This window comes from Sturnus vulgaris, chromosome Z, assembly GCF_052056855.1.
Source record: "Sturnus vulgaris isolate bStuVul1 chromosome Z, bStuVul1.hap1, whole genome shotgun sequence".
Taxonomy (NCBI): domain Eukaryota; kingdom Metazoa; phylum Chordata; class Aves; order Passeriformes; family Sturnidae; genus Sturnus; species Sturnus vulgaris.
In genome coordinates, this window is record NC_142283.1 from 54,065,830 (window position 1) to 54,091,316 (window position 25,487).

A 25,487-nucleotide genomic window follows, 5' to 3' on the forward strand; every position below is an offset into this window, starting at 1 on the left:
AAAAATGATGGCAGTCAGCTAAACATTGTCACATTTCTTGTCTTCTTGTCTGGTTGGTGATTCACAATGAAAAAGTGATTTTGGAATTTCATTATATAGCTGTAAGGACTAGATATTTCTTTTTGAATTATTTGCTTGATTATTTTATTTAACACCACCGTATGCCATGCACAGTTCCCTTATTTTTCCTTACCTAATATGTTTGGCATAGTTTTCTTAACTTTATGTCAGTGTGTTCCGTGATTATATCTGAATAAAACCACACATGGCACTGTGTGCAGTTACTGTACACTTCTCCTGTGCCCCACGTTTTTCACTTGCACACATGTACCTGTACCAACATGTGCCCAATTCAGTCTCAATTCACACCAATCCTAAAGTCTCCTGTGAGAATGTGTAAAGGTGTTGATGAGGGGTGGAAAATGCAAGGTACCGTTATGCAGAATAGGTAGCTGTTATATGAAAAATACTGTGCCGTAGGAGGCTTAGTCTTTAACTTGAGTGTTTCATATATGACTGTATATCATATATGTGTATATATAACAGTGATATGTATATCATCATTATCCAAGTGCACAGAAAAATTCTAGCAGGACTTATTAAGAGAGAACTAAAAGACTGAATATTGTAATTTTCATTATTATGGTAATATTGCTATTTTGTCAGCTTATTAATATTTCTAGTGTCTTTTTTTCTTTTAAATTAGTGGTAAATTGCAGTCAATAGATTTTTTTCTGGATAATTACACCAATCCTACCATCTCCATTAGACACATCTAACTGAATAAACACTTCTCTTCTAAACAAAGCTCTAGACTGAATGTATGCCACACATCATTTTCCTTCATTCCTTTTCTTAATTTGGGAACCATGCACCTTTTGAACTTGCATAACTTCAGTATCCCAAAGTGCTCATGTTGAAGTCTTCATTATCCTCAGACAGTAATGTTGTTTCTTCTTAAAAGTAATGAAACATTACATCTGTATTAGAAAATTATGTCAAGCTGTGTGGAAAGGGAAGGATTTGATTCTTTTTGGTATAAATTTGCTGGTGTTACAACATGTTGTTACTAAGCTAAATTCTACCAGAAACTGGAGTACTGCTGGAGTACCACCTTTGTGAATTCTAAAATGCATTGTTAGCACTCTAGCTTCCCTTAGTGTTTTTTTCTTCTGTTATTTAGAAAGTAAGTAAGAATCTCTAAATTCTTTTGTCACTTGTCCTGAAAATTTTATTTTGAGATGGAAAAAAAAACCTCTGTGTTCCATTTATGAAGAAGTAAACAGAAAGGATAATTTTGTACTTGATATTTTTGCAGGTATAAGCCTATGCAGAAAGTGGATGGAGTTGCAGATGGCTTCACAGGAAGTGGTCAACAGACAGGCACATCTGTTGAACAAACTGTAATTGCCCAAAGTCAACATCATCAACAGTTTCTAGGTATGAAAGCAAGTTTTATACTGCTGTATAAATAAGTAAGATGAACTTGGTTATCACAGTGAGTATCAAACCAGACAAGTATAATAGTTGCTTCTGAAGTTATCATCTCAAAAATCGTTACTCTCAACAGAACAGAAAGGCACTTAAATTACACTTAAATTCAGCTTTATGTAATATTAAATATGCATCATGTAAGTGTAAAAGGAAAAATAGGGTGAGATATTCTTCATATTGCATAAATGAAGTTGCTTTACATAATTATAATAAGTGTGCATATTGAAATTCCTGCTATGAAAGTGGTTTCCTTCGTGTGCATTACAGTGCATTTTATTTCATGAAAATTGGGGTAGAAGGATGACATTGCACTACTATGCGGGTTAGCCACCACTGGCTGTTTTGAAAGAGTGTTTTAGTGTTTTAAGTGGAAAGAGACAAATCGTTTCAACTGAAACCTTAAAGGTCATGTTTAAAAATATCCAAATTATGGATTTGTTGGTCCAGGTAAGCATGTATTCCAGTCTTAGAAACAAATCATAATTTAGTTAATTGTTTATGTAAAAAGAGTCCTTGGCTGTGCTGATAGCATGTGCTATTAGTGTAGACTTATTTGGTTGGGATTTTCAACCACCAAATCCTTTGGCCTGATTTTACTTTTACTGAAACCACTTGGAGCATAAGAGTAGCATTAAAACGTTTTGAATCTTCTTTTCCAGGTACCTTTCAGTCCAGTATTATTTTTCTTACCCGCTTGTCTTTCAGAAACATTTGTGACAAATAGTAAAAGCACACATTGGCTCTACTTGGAAGTCTAGTAAATGTCAAGTAAAAATGTATATTGAGTTTATTAAGCCCCATCACACCTGGCTTCATAGAAACTCTTCAGCTGAACAACAAAAAAATTATTCAAGGATTAATCTCTCCTGCACTCTAGATATTTTCTTGCACTCTGTAATATTCTGAAAAAGCATGTGTTAGCTTCTCTGTATAGGTATACTATGTACATGATACCATTTTAATCTACTCAAGTATAATTTTGTATTTTTTTACTAAAAATTATTAATGTATTTAGTGCTTTGACATACAACAGGTATTAAATACTTTCCTTTTTTAATATTACGACCTTTTGGCAATTTTTTTTGTATTATCCTTAAATTTTTTTAACCATACTGTAACTGGCATCTCTTTCATTATGTTGTCATGACAACAGATGCATCTCGAGTACTGCCAGAGTTTGGAGAAGTTGAAATATCTTCTCTGCCAGATGGTACTACCTTTGAGGACATCAAATCACTACAGAGTCTTTATCGAGAGCACTGTGAGGTATTTCCTATAAACCACTTATTTTTGAAAGTTCATGACTTTTACTGAAGGCCAGTAGAGCAGAATAGTGCCAAATATATTGCAGCCATGATAATGTCATGTGACTTTCCCCACAATATTTTACTTATCTCATTGAAAAGGATAGCAAAAAGGATTTTCTGGAGGATCCCCTTTAACGAGGGAAAGAGTAATATGTAATAGATACAGAGCATGAAATGTTGTTACGTGTATATTTTTCAGAATGGTAGACTTTAGATTGTGCAAACAGATATTTGATTTCATTAATAGGAAATGTAAATCAGGTTAGATTATAATTTTATTTTCTTTTGCATTAACATAGCAGCAACATTTTTTCATATCAGAGAAACATTGAGACATCTAAGGTACATTTGATACTGAACAATATGTCTTTTAAAAATAATGTTCGAAAGTGCTTCCAACTTATAAGGCATTGTGAAAAGGAATAACGTCGCATTTGCAGTAGCAGTAAATAGTTATAACTTGAGAAATGTACAGTTTACTTTGGTTCCACTGTGTGATGAAGGAACAGAGCTGTAGATCTAGTTGGAGTTGGGAGTGGAGGGATTCTGGATAAAAGACAATATGATCTTATGTTTTATTTTTTTCAGGCAATACTGGATGTTGTTGTTAATCTTCAATTCAGCCTGATAGAAAAATTGTGGCAAACTTTCTGGCGCTATTCTCCTTCTGCTCCACCTGATGGCACTCCTGTTAATGAACCAAGGTCCGTGAATGTTTCTCTTAGTTTAATGTGTCTCTTGATAATGTAAGTGTGAAACTTTAAAAACCGTATTAGTTTTAACTTAGTAATTTTTTTTCTCCTATGATTATTTTCCAAATTATATGTATGTTATCTAGCGGTTTTGTATAGCCTGGGTATGTGCCAAAGGGCAGTCTTGAAGCAGTTGTGTCATCCATGGGGGTATTTTGCATGGAGAACTACAGTGAAGGTGTCTCTTCCCAATATTCGATCCACTTATTTTAAGCCAAAAGGATCATTACACATCTGAATTATTTCTGTGCTCTAGGAGAATTATGGAGATATTTCTTAAATCCATGGGACAATGCATAAATAAGTTATATTGGCTGCAGCTGAGACATCTATAAAAAAGTATAAAAAAGTACATTTTAACACCCAGGTTTTTACCGGCTGTAAATCATGGAATTATGGAAATTTTAGGTCAGAAAACTCAAATTCAACTGTTAACCTAGAACTGCCATGTTAGCTGCTAAACCATGTCCCTAGGTGCTATAAATGCTTTATCATTTATTAATTTGATACATTTTTTTAACACCAGCAATCTGAGTGAAATAGAAAGTCGACTTCCTAAAGCAAAGCTGATTACTCTGTGCAAGAATGAGTCTATTCTGAAATGGATGTGTAACTGTGACCATGTGATGTACCAGGCTTTGGTGGAGATTCTCATTCCTGACGTCCTTAGACCTATTCCTAGTAAGTTCAACACCTGAAAAGTTTTGTAAGGATTTTTCTGCAAGCATGTATATGGTAGAGGTGTAATTGTGCCTCACAGGCCAGCTTAAGAAGAAGATTTGAAAGTTTACTGTGTATAGTTTATCCATAGTTTTATTATGTAAGGAATTGTGCTGGGAATTCAGGAATTGTGCTTTCAGAATTCGAGGCATTCTGAAAGTTGGTAGATCTAGTTTTTAATACACAATTTCATATTAAATGTACTTCTTTCTCTGTATCTGTTACATATTTAGGTAAAAATGTTTTCCTTTTACCCTGCCTCCAGGATGCCTGGGAGAAAGAAGTCCTGTGGCCATGCACACTATTGTCAGTCAGTCTTTCCACTAAATTCAGTAGTTTTCAGTTCAAGCATCACATATTAATCCTTGATTAGTCTGGAAGAGAGCTGTGATCTTTGTGATTCCATGTTTGGAGAGGTGGCCCTTTGTCCCTGACTGCTGAAATAAATTCTAATAACTGTAGAGGCAATGAAAAATTCCAATCTACTATTTTCCTGTCATACATCCTGAATGAAATAGTAATTGTCCAGTCATACCACCATTACCAGGAGTAGAGCTGTCTTTTCAAATTTTATTTTACCAGAATCTGTCATTGCGCTAGCAGTGTATTTTTATGGCTGTCTTTGGTAGAAAACAAATTTATGTGAAGAAAGTTGAACTCCAGTATTTGTTGTCTCACATATATTGTCCTAAATATTATGAAGAAATTGTGTTAGCAACCCACTAAAATCCTCATAATTCCTATGTATTATCTTCTTCCAGTGAAAAAACAGTATTTACTTTAAAAAGTTGGATTAATTTTTTAAAATTAGGGCTGTAAGTAGTTTTGCAGGTAACAAAGCTATGTTGTCATGCTGTGAACACCTCCTCTGCTATAGTGACTCCAGCAGTAATAAGCACTCAGTAAGAATATTTGGTGGTTGTGCCTTGCAAAAACGTTTTATTGACTTCTTGCTTGCCAGTGGAATACAATCAGGCTTTAGCAAATTATGTATAATATGAAAAAAATTGAAACTGGAAATGTATAAGATGTGAAGGTTTTCCATTTACAATGTACATTTTGCCTTTTTTTAAAAGAATGAATAGTTCTTTGCAGCAATTGATATAATTTGTGCATCTATATAGCAGAATAAAATGTTTTCTCAAACATATGCGATTATTGACAACTATTACTTGTGTAAATTATTTTGCATTGGTTTCTATTTAAAGTTTTGCTTCTCTAATGACAATACTATTGGTAGGATTTTAGAGTAATATAGTGTATCACAAACAATTAGGTAATAATAAAAACCCCCACAAATTTAATTGGAACATTTAATTGGTTGAATGAAAATTCTCACTTGCAAAAGCAAGTTAATTTCTGAATAAAAAGGTAGTGCAGACAGAGCTGTTCATCAAACCTGTTCATCTCCTTTTCAGTTGCTTTTCCTGCAAAGCCTGGCAGTCTCTAGAGGGGTGTTTAAATGACATCATGCTGTCTTCCTGGCTTGTTTTGTATGATGCCAATACAGAATTTCAAGAGAATGGGGCAAAATCAATTAATATCAATAACTAGATGCATCATGTTCTTTTCATGTGATTTCTTTCTTTCTAGAATTACCAGTCATATTTGAATAATTGATGCCTACTGTGTTTGACATTCCTGTTTTGGGGATGGTTATCAGACTGTTGGATTCAAACATATCATCTGATCCCAGGACAGATTCATCCTAAGAGACTTCTACCTCCTTTTTGTGAGCAGTCCTGTGGTTTTCTGCTCAGAATTGCACTCACTGAGCTACCTTTGAAATATAGCTAATGTATTTTCTTACTTTATCCTTCAGTACCAGCTAACTAAATGGCTTTTTTTAGTAGCTTTCCTTTAATGATAGGCCATCCAAGTTTCTTTTTCACTGTTAAATGGTTAAAATCTTATGATTTTTTTAAACTCCTGCTTTTGAATAAAAGCATCTCCAGTCATTACAAGAGACTGAGATAATGGCTTAAGGTTGAATATAACAAAAATGCGGCTGGGTGAAGCAGACAAATTCATCATCTGTGGGAAAATAGCAGCTTGTAGGAAAGTTTGGACTCTGTAGAGGAGCTGGGACTGTAAATGCTTGATTAAAGGCATGTTTATGATCTTTTTGAATAAATGGGAATATAGCAGCAGCCGCTGCTCAAAATAGGGAAAAATATTAATTTGAAGGGGGCTTGAAGAAAGCATTATTTTTTCAAGGTTTTTTTCTGTTTCGGTCTTTAGCGGTTTTTTTAGACAAGTCCTATTGTTGGTACATATTACTGGAGTAGAAAAAAAGACTGTTGAGGAAAAAACTGGTTTTATTTTTAATCTCTGTATTAAATTTGTCAGCTGAAATATTTCGTACCCACAGAATGAGTGAAGAATTACTGTGTATAAAACAACAAAATTCCTTTTTCTAAGAAAAGTGAAATGTTGTCCTTTGGAGTCAGGAATAACGACCATAATTATCTAGTGTCCTTAGCAATAGACAAGAGCTGTTATGTTTTAGAATGGACACCTTGCATCTTCACACGTGGCAGAATTGACAGTAACAAATTTGGTTGTGAGTTAGTTTCCATGATGGGTGGAGAATTTATGCAAAATACATTTCCACACCATATTACACAATTCCAGACAGACAAAAAAATCAAAGCACTGGACCGCCTGTAAAGTTCAGTTTCATACAAGTCAGAGGGGTTTTGGTTCAGAAGTCAAGCTTGTTAGGTTTTTATGCAAATCAAACTTTCAGTAACTGCCATTGCCACATCATTTAGTGTGTGACTAGTAACACCTTATGATTTAGGCCATTTACTTTGTACCATGCTTATCATGCAAAGATTCTTTGAAAGGATTCAGATGAACTTAAAAGTTCAAGTTATAGGTACTTACAGTTTTGGTAATGGCTAGATGTGTACTTAAGAGTATGAGAAAAATTCTGTATTTCATATATGTCCAAAGCTCATTAGAAATTCATGATGGTTCTATACAATATTGATGCCTGATTAGCTACTTTAGCTTTTTTGTTCCTTCAGAGCTTAGAATTCCTTTTATTTGTTCCTTTTTCTTTCTAGTTAAAGGCCTTTCTTAAGGCCTGAGCTGTTTTTCCATGTTTATTTTTAAAGGAGATTAGCACTGCAGGGATGCAAATAATTTTGTAACATATGTATATATATACTTGGGTAAAAAAGAATAATGGGAACACCAGAATTGAAAAAGTAGTAATATTTTTCTTAAATGTCAAAGTACCAATCATGCAGTATTTGCATTATTACTTCCATCTTGTCTAGTAGGTAAGAAAATGTGAGTAAATACATAGTAAATTATTAAGTGCACTGAAATAATTTACAAAGCAGCACAAGTGAGCTAGGAGATTGACAGAATTGAGGAAAAAAGCTCGTCCTTCATGTGTAAGCCTTAAAGGAGAAAAAACCTGATATCGTAAGAGGGCTCAGCTAACACAGATACTTTAGATCAAATTGTGGTCAGCTAAGCATCCAAAGGCGTGGTGAGTTATAAGAATTACCTATATGGGTTCTCATGCTTACGATTGCAAGTTTAAAGACATGAGAAAAAGATATCACACAGAATATAATTTCTCTTCTAGTAAGTTTACATTTCTGGTAGAAAGCTTTATTTAAAAAAGGTGTTATTAAAAAAGGTATTATTTCCCTAGGTTTTTTTCTCTTCACTTTTTTAGTTGCACTCATTCTCTAGTAGTCTTCAGAAACCTGTAGTTTTTCTTTTTGTCTCCTACTTTTTGCAGCAGTTTGAGTGTTGCGCTGTTATGTCAGTGTGCAAAGGTTAGGCATGGGTTTCTATCATTCAGAAGATACGATTTTATTTTTTCCAGGTACTGTTCTTTCAGACAATACTTCCTGTCCTACTCTTTCGAAAAATTAAAATTTCTGGTTTTAGTAAGGCAGAGTACTGTAGGGGCTTCTTCAGTGTCTCTCTGAATCTGTCAGCCATTCATCATTTCTGTGGATGCCATAGAAAAGAAACAAAATTCACACAGATTTCGCAGTCATTTGAATAATTTCACTTTCTGTCAGTGAAACACTCCTATATCTTGCTTATTGATGATATCCTTAAGCAGTCCATGTGAACGGAATTTATTCTTTAAAACTGAATTAAGCAGTACTATGACATAGTTTAAGATTATTTTGGACTTACTTGAGGAAACTACAGTATTCCTGTAAGTCGATTTTCCCCCAGACTTTTGTTTTTTGAAAGAGGTGCTTAGATAAAATGAAAAGCTGAAAGTTTGTAATGGAATCTTCCATCACGACTGCTGCAATTAGTGTTGTTCTTGTATAGGAGTGCCCCAAACAGTACTGCTAAGTCACAAACTTCTTTGGAAGATTGTCTGGTGGAGAAGTCAAAACTGCTCATTAAACTAAAACTAAAACCATTATTGTGTAATCTTTATCTCAGTGAGGCATTTTGAACCTAGACTAGATTTGTCTAGTAAGTAAATGCAGCAGACCTGAAAGTTGAGTACAAGAGTTCTGAGGATGCAAAACATTTCAAGACAGGTGCACTGCTTTCTTTTCATTCTGTTTTTATTCTCCAATGTGCAGGTGCCTTGACCCAAGCCATTCGCAATTTTGCAAAAAGCCTTGAAGGTTGGCTTTCAAATGCCATGAACAATATTCCACAGAGGATGATACAAACCAAGGTAGATAAAACTTGAAGCACTATTCTTGCAGCGGCAAACCAAGTGGGCAATAGCATCTAAAAGGAAAAGCATTTTAATTTTAATGCTAAATTTCTTGTTTAGATTCAAGTGTCAAATAATGGGAGAGGAAATAATATTATTTGATCTGCTACATGGTATAATTCAAATATGAGGACTCATTAACATACACTATTAAAATAGTCAAGACTCAATCTGTAGAATTAATCTACTGAGTACAATATTTAAAAATAATAAATTTCTTCCTAGGTTGCCGCTGTAAGTGCCTTTGCCCAGACTCTGCGAAGATACACATCTCTTAATCACCTGGCTCAAGCAGCTCGTGCTGTGCTTCAAAATACTTCTCAAATCAACCAGATGCTCAATGATCTCAACCGTGTTGATTTTGCCAATGTTCAGGTAAAATTTAGTTTTGAATAGCAGGGGATTTTTATGTGTTATTTCCTCTGTGGTTTTAAACATTATTGTCAGGCATCATTCTAGCAAGAAAAGTCAAGTGCTAATATTTTGCTTATTCATATACATGGTTACTTGGTCCAAATGTGACAGCTTAATGCTTTAGGAAGACAAGAGCTCAGAGCCATTACCTGTTTCCATTTACTCTCTTGAAATGCACATATTCTTCCAACTTGTATGCAAATGCAGAGCAAGTACTTTCTTAGAATGGGTACCATAAATCGTGTCTTACTAATAGCAAAAATGATATTTTAGGATTAAATCTCAGTAGCGTATCTTCTGAATGTCTGTTAAAGTTATTAAATGCATGGCACTGTCAGTACAGATTGTCTCCATTATTTAAAACCTCATTCATTAATATGTTTTTTCTATGTGCCTCTGCCTAAACTTAGAAGATCTCCCGAATAATGGATTAGATTAGTATGGTTAGAACTTATAGAGCATAAATTCATGATTTACTGAGCTTAATTTCTCTACATGTTTTTGCTTGTCTGAGGAAAAATACTTCTGTCCTTTTGGCCAGCAAAGTGAAAGGTTTCAGATTCCTGGTAGTTCTGTGTTTCTCTTCATTGTGAACGAGTATTTTAATGTACTTATTAGCACAGTTAACAGAAATCTAGTCAAGGGTTCTTGACCAGATACTAATTACAGTAATATGTTGACATGGATACACACTCTCTGAATGAGATGTTAACTTGGCACATGACAACTGAAGTTTAAATGGAAATGGCTTGCAGTTAGTGAGCTGTCATCTTTTTTTCTCATTTTCTGAATTGAACAGCTAGCTTTATTTAAACTTGGTAGCACTGACTAAATTGCTGATTACTGCATGCGTATTGTGTTTCTCCACTCGTGCAGCTTTTGTTGTCTTTAAGTAATGTGTAATCTATTGCTCTATAGAGTCAGCAAACAATCCTTGTTTGCATACAAAGTTTCTTTTATAAGAGGATGAAACAGGATTTGTCTTCAAGCTTAACTTTTTCAGAACAAAGGGAATATTGCACTAGATTTCTCACTACTTCTTTTATTACATTAGTCCCCAGCATTTGACTCTTCTTCCTGCTTGCCCTGCCTGAAATCCAAGAAAAATATTACAAGATGTAGTATTTCAGTAGAAAAATTACAAAAGTAGAAGCCTTTTTTCACAAATGAGTATGGGAAACAGGAAACTTCAGTTGTTTACATTGTTCATTCTAATTTCTTTATTTGATATCTGTTCTTTTATGCTATGCTTTTCCCACCTATTTGCTTTCAATAAAATTACAATAGACATAAAATAAAAAACACTTTTTAGTCTGTCTAATAAGTGGGTCCAGTCTCTTTCATCCATTGAAGAGCTTAACCTTTGAGCTACAATTACATTGTGTGCTTTGGCTTATGTACTGTCAATTCAAGAGTTACCATATGCTATAACAGGAGCAGGCTTCCTGGGTGTGCCAGTGTGATGACAACATGGTTCAGAGACTCGAAACAGATTTCAAAATGACTCTTCAACAGCAGAGCACTCTGGAGCAGTGGGCTGCCTGGCTTGATAATGTAATGATGCAAGCATTGAAACCATATGAAGGAAGACCCAGCTTTCCTAAAGCAGCACGGCAATTTCTGTTAAAATGGTCTTTCTACAGGTAGTATTCAATAGATTTTAAAGCATTCGAACTATTCTATTAATTGCTGAATTGTGCATTGTACTGAAGTTGACAATTCTAATATCAAACAGTGGCTTGGTACATCATGAAAAATGGTTTTTTTTTCAGAGGACTTCTGTTAGTAACCTTGAAATCAGGGCTATCAGGAAATGACCCTTTTTTATTGTTTTAAAGGCCATCTGAAAGTGAATGCAGGTAATTTTGTCAAGAGTTAGAAATATATTATAAATTGTTTTGGTTAAAAAACTAGCAGTTATTAAGTCACTGTTTTTAGTACTACTTATTAAAACATTGTGGCATCAATGTTTATTAGATAAGAAAGGCAAAAGCTGTTTTTAATATATGAAAAGAACATTAAGACAAGCATTCCATGTTAGCTGCTTATTGAAACAGTTATCAGAGTAAACCTTGTTCTTTGAACCTGGCTCTAGCAACTGCTTGCTGAAGATACAAAGATATAATATGAACACACAAGTCCATTGTTTTTTAATTCTAAGTTTAAAAGCTTTTTAAATTCTGGCAATTAAAAGCATTGCCCTAGAAAGATTGACACAACAGACACTATTTAAGCAACAGTTTCTTTAAAGTCAAATCGTTTTCTTACCATTTTAGTTATTTATGTTTCCAACAAAATTGCTTTCACGTTAGTTTTATAATTGCTCAATTACTGGTAGTTAGGCATAGGTCAATACCAAAACCAAACTAGTCTAGTTATTTCTTAAGTGGTGTCCAACAGTACCTTCAGAGAAAGGACAGAAGCAAATGATTGCCCTTTCCTGGTCATCCCTTTAAATCAGACATTTGAGGGTAATGTTGCTTTTGAGAATATTGGTTTTGAGGTGAAATGTCTGTCTACATGGATAAATGTTAAAATGGCTGTGACATATAATACATAAACATATTTTTTATTTCGAATAGCTCAATGGTGATTCGGGATTTAACCTTGCGCAGTGCTGCTAGCTTTGGCTCTTTTCATCTGATCCGCTTGCTTTACGATGAATACATGTTTTACTTAGTAGAGCATCGTGTTGCTCAGGCAACAGGAGAAACACCTATTGCAGTTATGGGAGAGGTAAGATAATATGTAAGAGACTAGACTGATAGATTTAGTGATGAATTGGAGTAAGTTTCTGCACATTTTTAAGTGTGTATGTAGAATGGTAGGATGCTCTGCAGTATCACAATAGACTGGGTTACAAATATGTACAATGTTTTCAAACTTGTTTCACTGGTTCATTGTAAGACTACTAAAATCACACTGAAGTCTTAAAATCAATTATTTCTAAATGAACTTGCTGATTTTATAAATCTGCACACAGATTCATATGCACAGTTTGAAAAATGTTAATCAAATAATACAACCATTTTCTGCTTTTTGAGACTTGAATATTTTATGTGAAAATAAAGAAGACCCTAGTAATAGGAAAATGTTACTTCTGTGGATCTGTTTAGATGCATATGCACACATAACTCCCACACAAAACGTATACCCTCTTTGACATAAGAAGGCTGGTTTACATGCAGAATTTTGGCTTGTGCAGACCTGGTCACATACCAGTGCAGGCATACATAGAAGTTTGCAACACATTTGATTTTCATACAGTTTTTTTTAAGACTATTGGTTTAAAAAACAGATCTAGAGTCTCAGTTCATAACTATTATTTTATACTCAGCTGTGGCATCTGCTAGGCAAAGTTTCTCTTATCCCTGTTCTTTTCAGTTATTCATCTGTCCTTTTATTTTGAGTGAGACAGTATGGAAAGCGTGAACAGTTCCCAAAGAATAATGCTTCAAAGGTGCTGAAAAATGGATATATTTGAAAATATGCCAAATCGTTAATAGGACGGGTTTGTTACATTTTTACACTTGGGAGTCACTGTCATGTTTTATGTTACCTATAAATTGCAGGTAATTTTTCTAGTTGAGTTGTCATTCTTCCCACAAGATATATTGATAGGCCTATTAAATATTATAAAGAGATTATATACTTATAAGAGAAGTTGGAAAATGTCTCAGCTTGCTTTGTCAGATTATTTTATATCATTTGTCATGACATGTTTCAGAAAAAAATAAATGTTTTACTTAGTAGAAAGACCCAGAATCAGTATACATGCTCTTACATTTCTTACCTTACATTTGAAGAAAGTACTACACAAGTATGCAGTTGCTACATTCTTGTTGTCTCAGCAGATTTTATATGTTAGACATAAATGTAGCATAGGGCCTTCTAAAAAATTTACGAGACTGAAGATGGAACTACTATGAGGAAGTAAGTATTGCAAAGTTTTTGGAGGTGAGGGGCAGAATAGAAATAATGCATGAAATGCATGCCTTCTTATGTCTCTGTATTCGATGGCTGAAATAAAATGAGGAAGATTACAGTCGAACAAGCACTGTAAAACAGTGTAACTGGTTGCAACTGAGAAAAACATTCTCATACTTCTCTCTTCCTCTTCTTCCACCCTTGGACACAGGTATTGGCAAAATTCTTCGGGGAAAGACTGGTATCATCATTTATGATTAGAAATGTATGTGTCTAAACAATATGCTTTTCTTCTGATATCCATTGGTGGCATTTTACTCTTCCAAATTTCACACAAGAGAAATGGAGGAAGAAAAGGGAAGAGGGTTTCTAACTTACATTCAATTTCTTTTAAACGGTCTGGATTTTAATGTAAATCAGTTATCAGGTTATAAACCCTTTCTCAGCAGTGCCTTTCATCTGCCTTACAGGTAGATTAACAACACTGTGACATACTTCATTTTTTTCTAGCACAATTAAAATGGTGCCTGAGAAATTTTAAAGAGTTTTTTGTTATAATATTGGCAGTTCAGAATGAATATCCATTATAATGTATGGCTTTATAAAACACAGAAATAGCTCACTTCAAACAACAAAGGCCCTGAGGAAGCAATCTTTAAAAAAGGTTGTACTTCTCCATTCTAATTTTTGAGGGTTTACTTAGTGATAATTGTCTTAATAAGCACAAGACTGAAACAGAATGGGAAATTGCTCTGCTGTGGATGTGGCTGCAGCTAAGATTATACATTTGAATGAATGCAACCATCAAACCAGTGGAGCACAGAGTTCCTACATCATAGATACTGTAAGTCCACATTTGCTTAAAACTGTGTCCATTTTTTTATTGTTTATTTTGCAGTTTGGTGATTTAAATGCTGTGTCTCCTGGAAATATGGATAAAGGTAAGCATTTTAGTATCTCCAGGGTATAATTCTGTGTAGAGCTAATGTGTCTCTGTGCAAAATAAAGCCTTATGTTTTAGAAACACAGACAAACACAATTTATAGAGCTGTATCATCCTTTAAAATGCATGTATATGCTGTGTGGATATATTTATATAATACCATAGATATGTATGTAACATGCCACATGTAATAATGCTGGAATATTGTAGGTTTGTTTTACAATATCTAAGAGGATGGAGGAGGGTAACAGTGTGGGAAGAAAGACAAGAGTATGCTTATGGATGTTTAACTGTAGTGAATATTTTGCTAAGTCAAGAAGCAGAATTGTATGCAAATAGTCAGGGAGAAATTAGTTCCTTATATTCTCTTCATGCCTTATTTTGACATGCATTGCTTATATTGACTGCTTTTGTGATTTGGGGTGATTTGACCTAAGAACACTCAACTAGTGAGTATAAAAATGTTTGTCAAAATTTGGGGTCAAGTGACCACAACTCTCCTCACTTCAGTTTCCCTATCTATACCTAAAAGTAACAACTCTTGTTCATCGTGTTTTGGAAATGAGGCATTTCCAAATATGAGGTTAACCTTGTTTGTTAGACCTTTTGAGATTGCAGTTGTTTTTTCCACATCCAAAGTGTGTAGCTCAAGTGATCAAACCTGAATCTGTTTATCTATTTGAGATAACAGTTGACTTTTATCCATTAAGATTTTGATTTTCAGTTTGTGCTTTATCAGATTGCTCCTCTGCATTTCAACTATTACTTACAAAGTAAAGAGCCTTGTATTAGAAATTTCTTGCTTTGTGGTAGTTACACGCTGGTTTGTTTGTGCAGATGAGGGCAGCGAAGTTGAAAGTGAAATAGATGAAGAGCTGGATGAAAGTGGAGAGCCACAAGCTAAGAGGGAGAAAACTGAGCTGAACCAGGCATTCCAGGTGGGCTGCATGCAGCCAGTGCTTGAGAGTGGAGTACAGCAGAACCTCCTGAACCCAATTCATAATGAGCACATTGTTGCAACTACTCAGACTATCAGACAATGCAGTGCTACTGGAAATACATATACTGCAGTCTAATGTGAAACTTCCCCTGGCCTCCGACACACGCCCCATTGCATTTTAGCTGTTTAGGTTTACTATGAAAAAGAAAAAAAAAAAGAGAGTAAGTCTGAAGGTTGACTGTTGTCAAATGTAACTGTTCTGATCATTATTTTGTTGGAGTTGTTAAATGGAATGGGTATATGTGTTTTGCCAGGTCTGTTTAGAAACAAAAGAATTTTTGTAAACAAAATCATTTTACATTGGCCACTCAATATGAAGAGCTTTCTTTGTATCAAATGCAAGGAAGATTTTTGCAAAGTTTAATGTTAATGTTTTGTCCTCTTACAATAATTTAATTTTTTCATAGTTTTAAAAATATTTTAATGTTAATTATTAGTTATTATGCTGATTTCATATAGATAGGTTTTTAATTAGATGCACTTCTGTGAAATATCAAAAGAACTATTTTCTTTGATTTACACTGGAGGCATACTTATTTGACAGCAGATGTATCAAATTTGTTATAAAAGGTGCTTTTCATCGTACTACGAGAAGACACTATTTTGATAAAATTGTGAGTATTCAGGGGGATTTTTTTGTAATAATGCTGGAGGGTTGAGAAGATCTCCTAGTTTCTTCCTGTGAGGAAGAAGCTGTTTAAAAGAAGAAGCTGTTCTGTGTCATCAGAAGCTGATGACAGAATTGTATCAGAATGTGGTAATCTGTATGGCATAAATGTACCTAATTATCTGAACATGATGTAAACAATGCAAGCTTCATTTAAAATCAACAGTTTCAGATATTATTTGCATACCAGTTCCTCTGTTTTGAAGACTACTGATTCTATATGTGAGGTCACTGAGCAGATGCTTTTGATTGTTCAGTGGCGCTGTAGTTGTTAGAAACTGAAGCTAAAAAAGAAGTGACTTGATTATTGTTAATTTTAAGTGTATGTGCTACTTATGCTGAACTGGACATACAGGAAAACATTCCATTTGGATGACTTTCTTCTATTCCAGGTCCTTTCCTACTAGTGGTTCAATCTGCTGCTCTTAGAAAAGATGATTTATAGAATGCAAGGAATGTAGCAACCTGCATCATTTTCCTTTCAAAAGCATTTCCTTGTTGTTAAAGTGGATTTAAATTTTTACAAAAATTAGACAAGGCAGTGTAACTGGCACACCTCACTTGTACTTATTCCCAATTGTGTAGAATTTGAATAGGTGGCTAGATGGACCATTGCCATTTAAGAATGTACATCAGGGATCATTGTACCTCGGCTATTACATGGTGCCTTAAACAGAACTGAAGCTAAGACTTAGTACTTTTTGTTATTCTTAACTCTTAAATTAATTCAACAAGGTGTGCCTGTCATTTTCAAATTCCCTAAGAAGTAAGGACAGGTTACACAGCCTTCAAAATAATAAAAGGATTTTTTTATTATTAAATGATTTTAATATCCCTCTTAGAATTACAATAGACCTATTTTTTCTCGTTTCTAGCTGGATTTCACTTTAATAGAAATAAAATATGCTTGGGAATTTGGAAAGCAAAACTAGCTTTAATACCAACTTCAAATGTCAAAATAGATTGACCATAGTCCCAAGCATGATTATATATTTTCTAAAACACTTGCCTACTTTTAATTTTAAAAACTAAAAAGAAATAAATGAGCAGGTACATAATGCAGTGCATGTTTTCAATTTCTATATTTTGTGGTGTATCAGCCAGATATTACATTTTAATGGTTAAATAATAGCAGTTTATAGAGACCATATTAATTGACATTAAAAAACTCAAGTTTTTCTTCGCAAACGTTTCATTATGCAGACACATGAATTTGCTACACAAAAATATAGAATTCAATAAGGAAAAAAAAGCCCAAAAGTGAATGAGAACACAAAAATATCAACTTTACAGGAAAGACTGTGTAAAACAATTAGGATTCTTTTATTCTGGTTTATCTAGTGTGTCTGAAAATGACTTTAAAGTCATATATACCAAATGGGAGAAGAGCATGTAAAATGGAAGTGTATTTATAGCAAACAGGTTTGTTGCTAGAGTTTACATATGCTCCAAATACAGCTGCACATAAACTAAAATGTCCTAACATTACTGGTGCACAAAAATAAATTTTAATTCCTTTGCAGAATTGTGAACCTATCCAGCTCATTCTGTGTAGGCATAATTCCTACTAATGTCAGTAGATGGCTTTTGCCTCAGTAAAAGTAAAAGTGAGGTTTATATTCATTATTTCTTAACTCATAAATGCACTGAATCTCATTATAGATTTTGTTGTCACATATATTGCTCAGTGTGTCCTGATTTTTCCTTCAAAATCAGCACATCTGTACCCTTCACCAAAAATGCTAAAACTAAGCTGTGATAAATATTTACTCCCCTTCATTGTGCATTATAAGATGTTTACAAGTAAAATAAAGTGAAATAATTCAACTTTTTTTTCATTTTCAGCTTTTTTTTAATACTGTAGTAGTTATTTTAATTTTTGTGTTCGTTTGTGTTTTCTTATTCTTATTCTTTGGTTTAATGTTGAATTTGTTGTTGATGAGAAAAGTACAATTGTAAAAGGTAAATCTAGATTGGTAAATACGATGGGACTTGAGTATCTTTCCTTATTTAGTTCTCCACTCAGTTGTTAACTGTCATAAAGTGAAAAACAAAACGGAACAAAAATCTGAATTAAAAAACTTGAATGTATTTCATAACTTCTAAAAGCAATGAATTATCAAGACAAATTGGACCTTTCACAGATTCAGAAAACTGACTGGAGTCTATTCTTATTCTGAAATTCTAAAGATTTTGCCAGATTTTTTTAGAGCAACTATCTTACTGTGTTGTAAACTTAGAGATTTGGGGGTCTTTTGTTTTGTTTTTACTGACATTTCAATCAAACACTTAGATGAAACGTTTTGCACACTCTTGCAGTTTGATAGCTGGGTTTTAGTAGGCGCGGAAGGAGAGACGAGTACCTCAGTGTGTATTCTGTGCTGTGAGCGGGCGGCTGCCTCGCCACAGCTCTGAACTCTGCTGTCAGTGCTGGGGACAGGTCAGCGTGTGTCCACAGGGTAGGCATTATGAGAGTTGACATGATTTATGTGTTTTATCTAATCTCGAAATGGAATCCAGAATAGTTATTTTAGAGGCATTTCCCCCATTAGCACAAAATAGCACAGTGAACAGTGTGGGGGAAGAGGTCTTGTTGAGCTACCTTTTCAAAGCACAGGGCCCAATTTTCAAAAGTTTTGTATTTGTTTAAGTATTTTGTTGCATTTTCATCTTTCTTGTGGTAAATCGGTTTTAAAACATATTTTTTCTTTTTTTCAGCTTTTTTTTTGCTTGTACTGTAGCATGCTCTAAGCACCTTCATTTTTAAAAAGTTCCATAAAAATTTGGAAAATAGATGTTAAATTATTTGCCTATAAAATGATGATTTACAGCATTACTGCCTTTAGTTAAAAAAAAATAACAATGTTCTGTCATTCAGGAATGCATAGGTCTATATACAAATTTCATTTAAAGCGAGGTATTTTTAAATATCTGAAACACTTTTTGTTTTATCTTGCTTTCCCTAGGAAAAATGATCTGATGTCTTTATCATTCTCACCAATTGACATCTGCACTGTTTAGAAAAAAATCCATGTTAGAGATGCACTGCAATCCAATTTAATTCATAATGCTTTTACAAAAGAAAACTAACCACTGATAGCCATAAATTTACTGATTAAAAACCCTAGATTTATTAGTAATATAAGTATAAAACAATAATTTCAGAGTTTAAAATACAAATTTGAGAGAGCAAGATGAATTTCTGAAAATTGGGCCCTTACACTAACAGGACATGCTCTTTGTATACAGTTTAAAGCAAATTGATACATGGTATTCTAGTATCTCTGCTAATTTGTTTGGTGATTTAACACTGACAATAAAAACTGGAATAGAAGCATAAACACACAGTGCTTAGTTCTAGTGTTAGGAAATTAATTTGATATAATGCCTTGCATTAACCCTTTGAGCATTGTAAGTAACATGATGGGAACAAAGATTTTTAGATAATTTAACTAGTCCACTGAGCATATACTTTGAAATAGCTTATAGTGTTGTAAATTTTTTTTAACTATGTCTAAAGTTAATACTTGCATACAATATGGGGATGTTTTTGTATTTATAGGGAGCTCAGTAGATGTAGGCAAAATATTCATTGCCATTGATATGTACTGTGTAATATAAAACAGTACTTCAGCTCCCTGGTTTTCATAACTGCATAGATATACAAAGAAAATCAAACATGATAGGAAGTTGTCTACTTTAAGATGCCTTTAGAAGATAAAGGTTTAGAAAATATATTCAGCTATTTTGAAAATTTCCTGAGATAGATTAGTATTGGAATACTCTGGTACTGTAAAAGACAAATCTTTAGGATTAAAAGAACGTTTAGTAATAATAAATTTTGCAGAATATTTGATGTGTTTCATTGAAATTTTTGGCAGTGTTTGTGAGAAACAGGAACAAAAACTGCACAATTATGTTAATATTCCTTTTAAAACTCAGTCACTGCAATAATGACTAGCTAGAAGATGAAGGTATTTTATTAAATTTCACATACAAGGGTACAGTTTGGATGGCCCTTATTGAATGTCAGAATTTTAAAAGCAACCTAGAAATTGCACGAGCGAATATTTTTAAAAGCCCCTTTGTTCTTACAATTACTGCTTACAGGAACAGGGGAACAAGTGTAGTAGCAAGCAAAGATTCTTTTAACTTAGAGATACTGATGCCACCTTACTAAGTGAGAATACAGTACATTTTCTACTGGTTTCTTGCAATATCAGTCAGCAAACACTAAAGCAGCTGTACTTATTTAAGTCTAGCTGAGGGCAAAGAAAAAGGGTATCATTTAAAGTTATTTAAGGGAATTACGTCAGTAGTATAGTGCTAGCAAGTTGTAAACATTTTTAGTCAGTTAATGCAAATTAATGCATAATTAATTAACATAAATGCAATACTCAAAGGGTTTTAATTTAACAACTTTTTTTATTCATAATTTACTGTAAATGCTTCTGAGTTTGCATGCCTTGATCATTGCTGCTAGTGATTTTATGTGCCAGTAGACCTGAGTTTAATTTACCAGTTTAACTAAGAAAAATAGTAAAAGCCACTTACAAAGTGACTGCCTAGTGTTTGTTTGAAGTAAAATATGCCTTAGTTTGAAAATTATCATTTTAATTCTTGTTTTATTCTGATTTTTTTCTCTTTTTCCTGTTGAAAAAAATATTGGCATTTTGGGATTGGAAGCCCTGAGTAGTTAAATATTTGGAGATTGCTCATTAAGGCTGAAATTCACTGTAGAAAACAAGGCCCAGAAAAAGCCTGTAGGCATCAAATGAGCCTCACTTAACACTAATTCAGGAAGATGTTCTTTGTATGTTCTTAAGCACTTTCTTGGTCATGGTGCAAACATCTTACAGGAATTTTCAGTTCTAGATTAATTTTACTCTGAAATGTCTTTTTAGGAGGAATTTAGACTTCAGAGGAACAACCTTGAATGAATTGGTTTTTAACAGGAACTCAGTTCAATTCTTTTTGACTCACTGATACCAGCAAAAGCTTTTTACACAAAGAATATTTAATGGGTTCCCCAAGTAAAGTTTCCTTCCATACATTAAAGTGACTGCCTTGTATTTAAACATTAAATACCCATCTTAAAGTAACCCAGTTAAGCAATTTAAAATATATTGGGAAAATAACACTTTGTACCAAAGCAAGTTGCCCATTTCCACTCATACCCACTGAAAATTTGGATTTACAGTTAATAACCAATGAGGCTGTTAAAGAAACTTCGAGTGCCTTTCAAAAACTTGGAAAATTGTGCCTGAGGTGGTAAACTTTAATTAGGTTAATTCTAGAGCTACCAATCAGTAATTTTATCATCACTCAGGGCTTTCTTACCTTCTAGGAAACTTCCCTTGTTGCATTTATTTTATACTGTATTTTTTTTAAGTGCCATCATTTAAATTTCACTTAGTAAGTGGCAGATTACATTATCCAGTCCCACAGCACAGAAACATCATAACACTAGGACATATTCAAACTCTTATTTTCCAGTTGACTGAATATATTATGTAAATGAGGTAAGCAACTTTTTGTAGATTGTATGTGTGAGATAATGTAATGTTCTTTTCCAGTTTTTGGGCTACAGTTGAATATACTTTTTAATTATTTAAAGAAGACATCTTTACAGAATAACGTGATGGTTTTTTTTGTATAATGTATTTGATTTTGTAAATACGTATTTCCTGATGTGATTTTTGTGACAAATGCTAAATCTTTTAGTATATAATGTCCTCTCAGAACTGGCAGGAGCTAAATAATAGTTTGTTGGCAATTTGTATTGTGTACTGTACAATAACTGGGGACCTTTTATAATTATAAAAATATATATTAACTTTTAGTGTGTTGTATAAAAAAAATGACTGGAACATACTAAAGACAGTAGGATTTTTCTGAATATTTCAGACTTGAACTCAGGCTAGCTTTCTTGTGTTTTTCAAAACAAAATTGTGTCTTGTCTTTTAAAATCAATAAATTTGTTTTCTTGTTACAAACATATCTGAATGGCTTCAGTTTTTATATAGCTAGATATTTTGAACTGTTGTACTCTTGATTCTGAGAGAAAAGTTATTGCACTCACACCTCTGAAATAAGACCACTTTTTTATTTAACAACAACAAAACTACATAAAAAGTATTTTGAACAATGCAATCACAGAACTGCTGGGTTTGGAAGGAACCTCTGAAGATCATCTGATCCAGCCCACCCTGCCAAGGCAGGGTCACCTAGGAAGTGTCAGTTCAACTGAGTTGCTGTCATATTCCCAGTAAATAGAGACTGTGATGGTCTTGCTCATTTTAATGAATAAATTACCAGTAATTTCCCATTACAGATTTATGTAATCTCAGAGCTAGCAATGAGAGGCATGCAGACTTTGGCCTCCAGGAATTATTGGTGTCAGTTTGGTACCAGAAGAACCTACTTCTGTAATTTTTGCTATACATATTCTGCAATATGCTAATGTGTTAGATGCTTTGAAAGTTTTACAAAACATAGTTGAGGGCCTAATCTTACTGGATCATATATTCTATGGGTCTCTAGTATGTGTTGCAGGCACCATGTATGTTTCATATTATATTTCATATAAAGAAATGCTGAATTTTATTTTAACGGGGGGGACCCACCAAGTAATAAATGCCAGAGCATCAAAATAACTATTGGATACCAAGACTGAAACAGGTATTTCACAAAACCGTGGTAAAGGTAGAAGAGTTGTACCCTAAAGCTTACTTTTCTCAGGATGTACAGCCATAAATTATGATCCGCTCATTACCTGTTCTTTAATTTCAAATAAATACCAATTGCTTAGTGTAGTGCAATATTGGCCCCTGCATTGCATCTTGCCTTACAAGACTACAACTACATCACTGACCGTTGCAATTAAAGAGTCATGGAATTGTCAGTGTTGGAAAAGTCTTTCAAGAACACCCAGTCCAACTGTCCACTCAGCACTACCCTTGTCACCCATAAACCACCAGACCACATTACCAGACCCAAATGCCTCTTGGGACCTCCTGGGATAATCACTCCACCACCTCTGTGGGAAAACTGATGCAATCTGACAACCCTAACAGTGAAAAAATTCTAATATCTGAATACCTCCTGTCTTACCTTAAGGTCATTTCCACTTGTCCTCTCACTGCAAGCACAGCAGAAGACAGCAGTCCTCCCCTCACTGCAGCCTCCTTTCAGGCAGTAGTAGAGAGCAATGAGGTGCACCCTGAGCTTCCACAAGACTAAACAAACCTAGCTCTCACAAATATTCCTCATATGACAGGCTGTAAAGTTTTCATGAGCTGTGTTGCCCTTCTCTGGGCACACTCCAGGAACTCAGTGTCTGTTTTAAAGAGAGGGGTCCAGAACCAAACACGGGATTTGAGGTGTGGTGTCACCAGCACCAAGTACAGGGGGACAATCCCTGCCCTGCTCCTGCTGGCCACACTATTGCTGGAACAGGCCAGGATGCCATTGGCCTTCTTGGCCACCTGGGCACTGCTGGCTCATGTTCAGCTGCTGTCACCAGCACCCCCAGGTCCTTTTCCTGAGGGCAGCTTTGCAGCCACTCTGCCCCAGCCTGTGGCACTGCCTGGGGTTGTTGTGACCCAAGGGCAGGACCCAGCACTGGCCTTGTTGAACCTCACACCACTGGGCTTGGGCCATGATCCAGCCTGCCCAGATCCCTCTGCAGAGCCTCCCTGCCCTCCAGCACATCAATGCTCCCACCCAGCTCGGTGTCATCTGCAAACTGACTGAGGGCACACTCAATTGCACCACCCAGATAATTGATGAAGATGTTAAACATGACATCCCCAAAAAGCCCTGGGAAATACCATTGGTGACTGGTCAATAAACTTGATTTAGTTCCATTTGCCACCACTCTCTGGGCCCAGCCCATCCTGGCAGATTTTTACCCATCAAAGAGTCCACCTATCCAAGCCACAAGCAGATTTTCTATGAGGATTCTGAGAGATGGTGTCAAACGTTTTTTACTCAAGTCTAGATAGACAACACCCACAGCCTTCCTCTCATCTACTAAGCAGGTCGCTTTGTCATAGAAAGAGATCAAGCTGGTCAAGCCAGACCTGCCTTTTATAAATCCACGTTTGCTGGGTTGTCCTGCATGTGCCATGTAATAGGCTTCATGGATCTCTTCCATAGCCTTGCCCAGAGCTGAGGTAAGACTGACAGTGACAGCCTTGTAGTTCCCAGGATCATAATTCCAAGTCTTCTTACAGATGGGCATTATATTGGCTAATTTTCAGTCTCCTGTAACAGTAACCGGGACTGCTGGTAGACGATTGAGAGTGGTTTGGCAAGTTGTTTTAGCAGTTCCCTCATTACTCTGGGGTGGATCTCACTGGGGCCCATAGACTTGTGAATGCCTAATTGGCACAGCAGGTCACTAATCATTTCCTCCTGGATTATAGAAGCTTCACTATCTTCCTATCCAATTTCCAGCTCTGGTAAGTCCTCAAGCTGGGTATCCCAAGGACAAGTGAGAATGATATTACAGACCAAGGCAAAGAAGGCATTAAGTACCTCTGCCTTTTCCTCATGCCCTGTCACTCACTACACTATCCTCTGCATTCCACAAATGATGAAAACACTCCCTGAACCTTCTTTTGCTATCACTGTATTTATACAAGCTTTTTTTGCTGTCCTAAACTGCTGTGGCTAAAACAAGTTCTAGTAGGGCTTTGGCCCCTCTAATCTTCTCCCTATATGATCTTGCAACATACTTACAGTCCTCCCAAGTTATTTGACCCACATTCCAGAGATTATAGATTCTCTTTTTTTTCCCCCAAGTTCCCTTTAGCCAGGCTGGTCTTTTTTCCTGATGACTTACCTTTCTAGACAAGGGGATAGCCTGATCATGAATATTTAATAATTCCGTTTTAAAGCACATCCAGCCTTCCTGGGCTCCTTTGTCTTTCAGGACTGACTCCAAAGAGACACCGTCAATCAATGTCCTAAACAGACCAAAGTCTGCTAGATGGAAGTCCAAGGTGGAAGTTCTGCTGATGCCCCTCCTTACTCCACCCAGTACTGAAAACTCTAATATTTAATGGTCTTTCTGCCCAAGACAGCCACCAACCACTGCATCACCCACTAGTCCTTCTTTGCTCATTTCATGGTTTAAGCCCAGCCATCAGCCAATCCTCAGGCAGCCACTTGCTCACTCCCCCACCAGCAGGATCAGGGAGACAATCGGAAGGGTAATTGACAGAAAACTTGTGGGCTGAGATAAAGACAGTTAAATAGAGAAAACAAAAGCCATGCACATAATCCAACCAAAACCACTTACATTCTAAGCATGATGCTGTATGATCTGGAATATCCCTTTGGTCAGTTGGGGTCACTCTGTCTCCTCCCAGCCTCCCAAGCACCCCCAGTCCCCTCACCAGTGTGGCAGCACCAAAAGCAGAAAAGGCCTTGGCTCTGTGCAAGCCCCGCTCTGAAAATAACAAAAACATCTCTGTATTATCAGCCGTGTGTTCAGCATAAATCCAAAACACAGCCCCATGCCAGCCACTGTGAAGA

At 35.2% G+C, this 25,487-nt stretch overlaps 1 protein-coding gene across 2 annotated transcripts in view; it reads left to right on the top strand.

Annotated features, from left to right (window-relative positions):
* Positions 1–21,942, top strand: part of RFX3 (regulatory factor X3) — a 106,419-nt gene extending 84,477 nt beyond the window's left edge. For both annotated transcript variants that reach the window (XM_088157217.1, XM_014880239.2), the window contains 10 exons: positions 1,319–1,440; positions 2,648–2,760; positions 3,390–3,505; positions 4,080–4,234; positions 8,854–8,951; positions 9,219–9,368; positions 10,842–11,050; positions 11,990–12,143; positions 14,233–14,275; positions 15,115–21,942. In XM_088157217.1, coding sequence (XP_088013343.1) covers positions 1,319–1,440; positions 2,648–2,760; positions 3,390–3,505; positions 4,080–4,234; positions 8,854–8,951; positions 9,219–9,368; positions 10,842–11,050; positions 11,990–12,143; positions 14,233–14,275; positions 15,115–15,353 — 1,399 coding nt within the window. In that variant the 3' untranslated portion in view covers positions 15,354–21,942. The remainder of the gene's footprint in view (positions 1–1,318; positions 1,441–2,647; positions 2,761–3,389; positions 3,506–4,079; positions 4,235–8,853; positions 8,952–9,218; positions 9,369–10,841; positions 11,051–11,989; positions 12,144–14,232; positions 14,276–15,114) is intronic.
* The last annotated feature ends 3,545 nt before the right edge of the window (positions 21,943–25,487 follow it).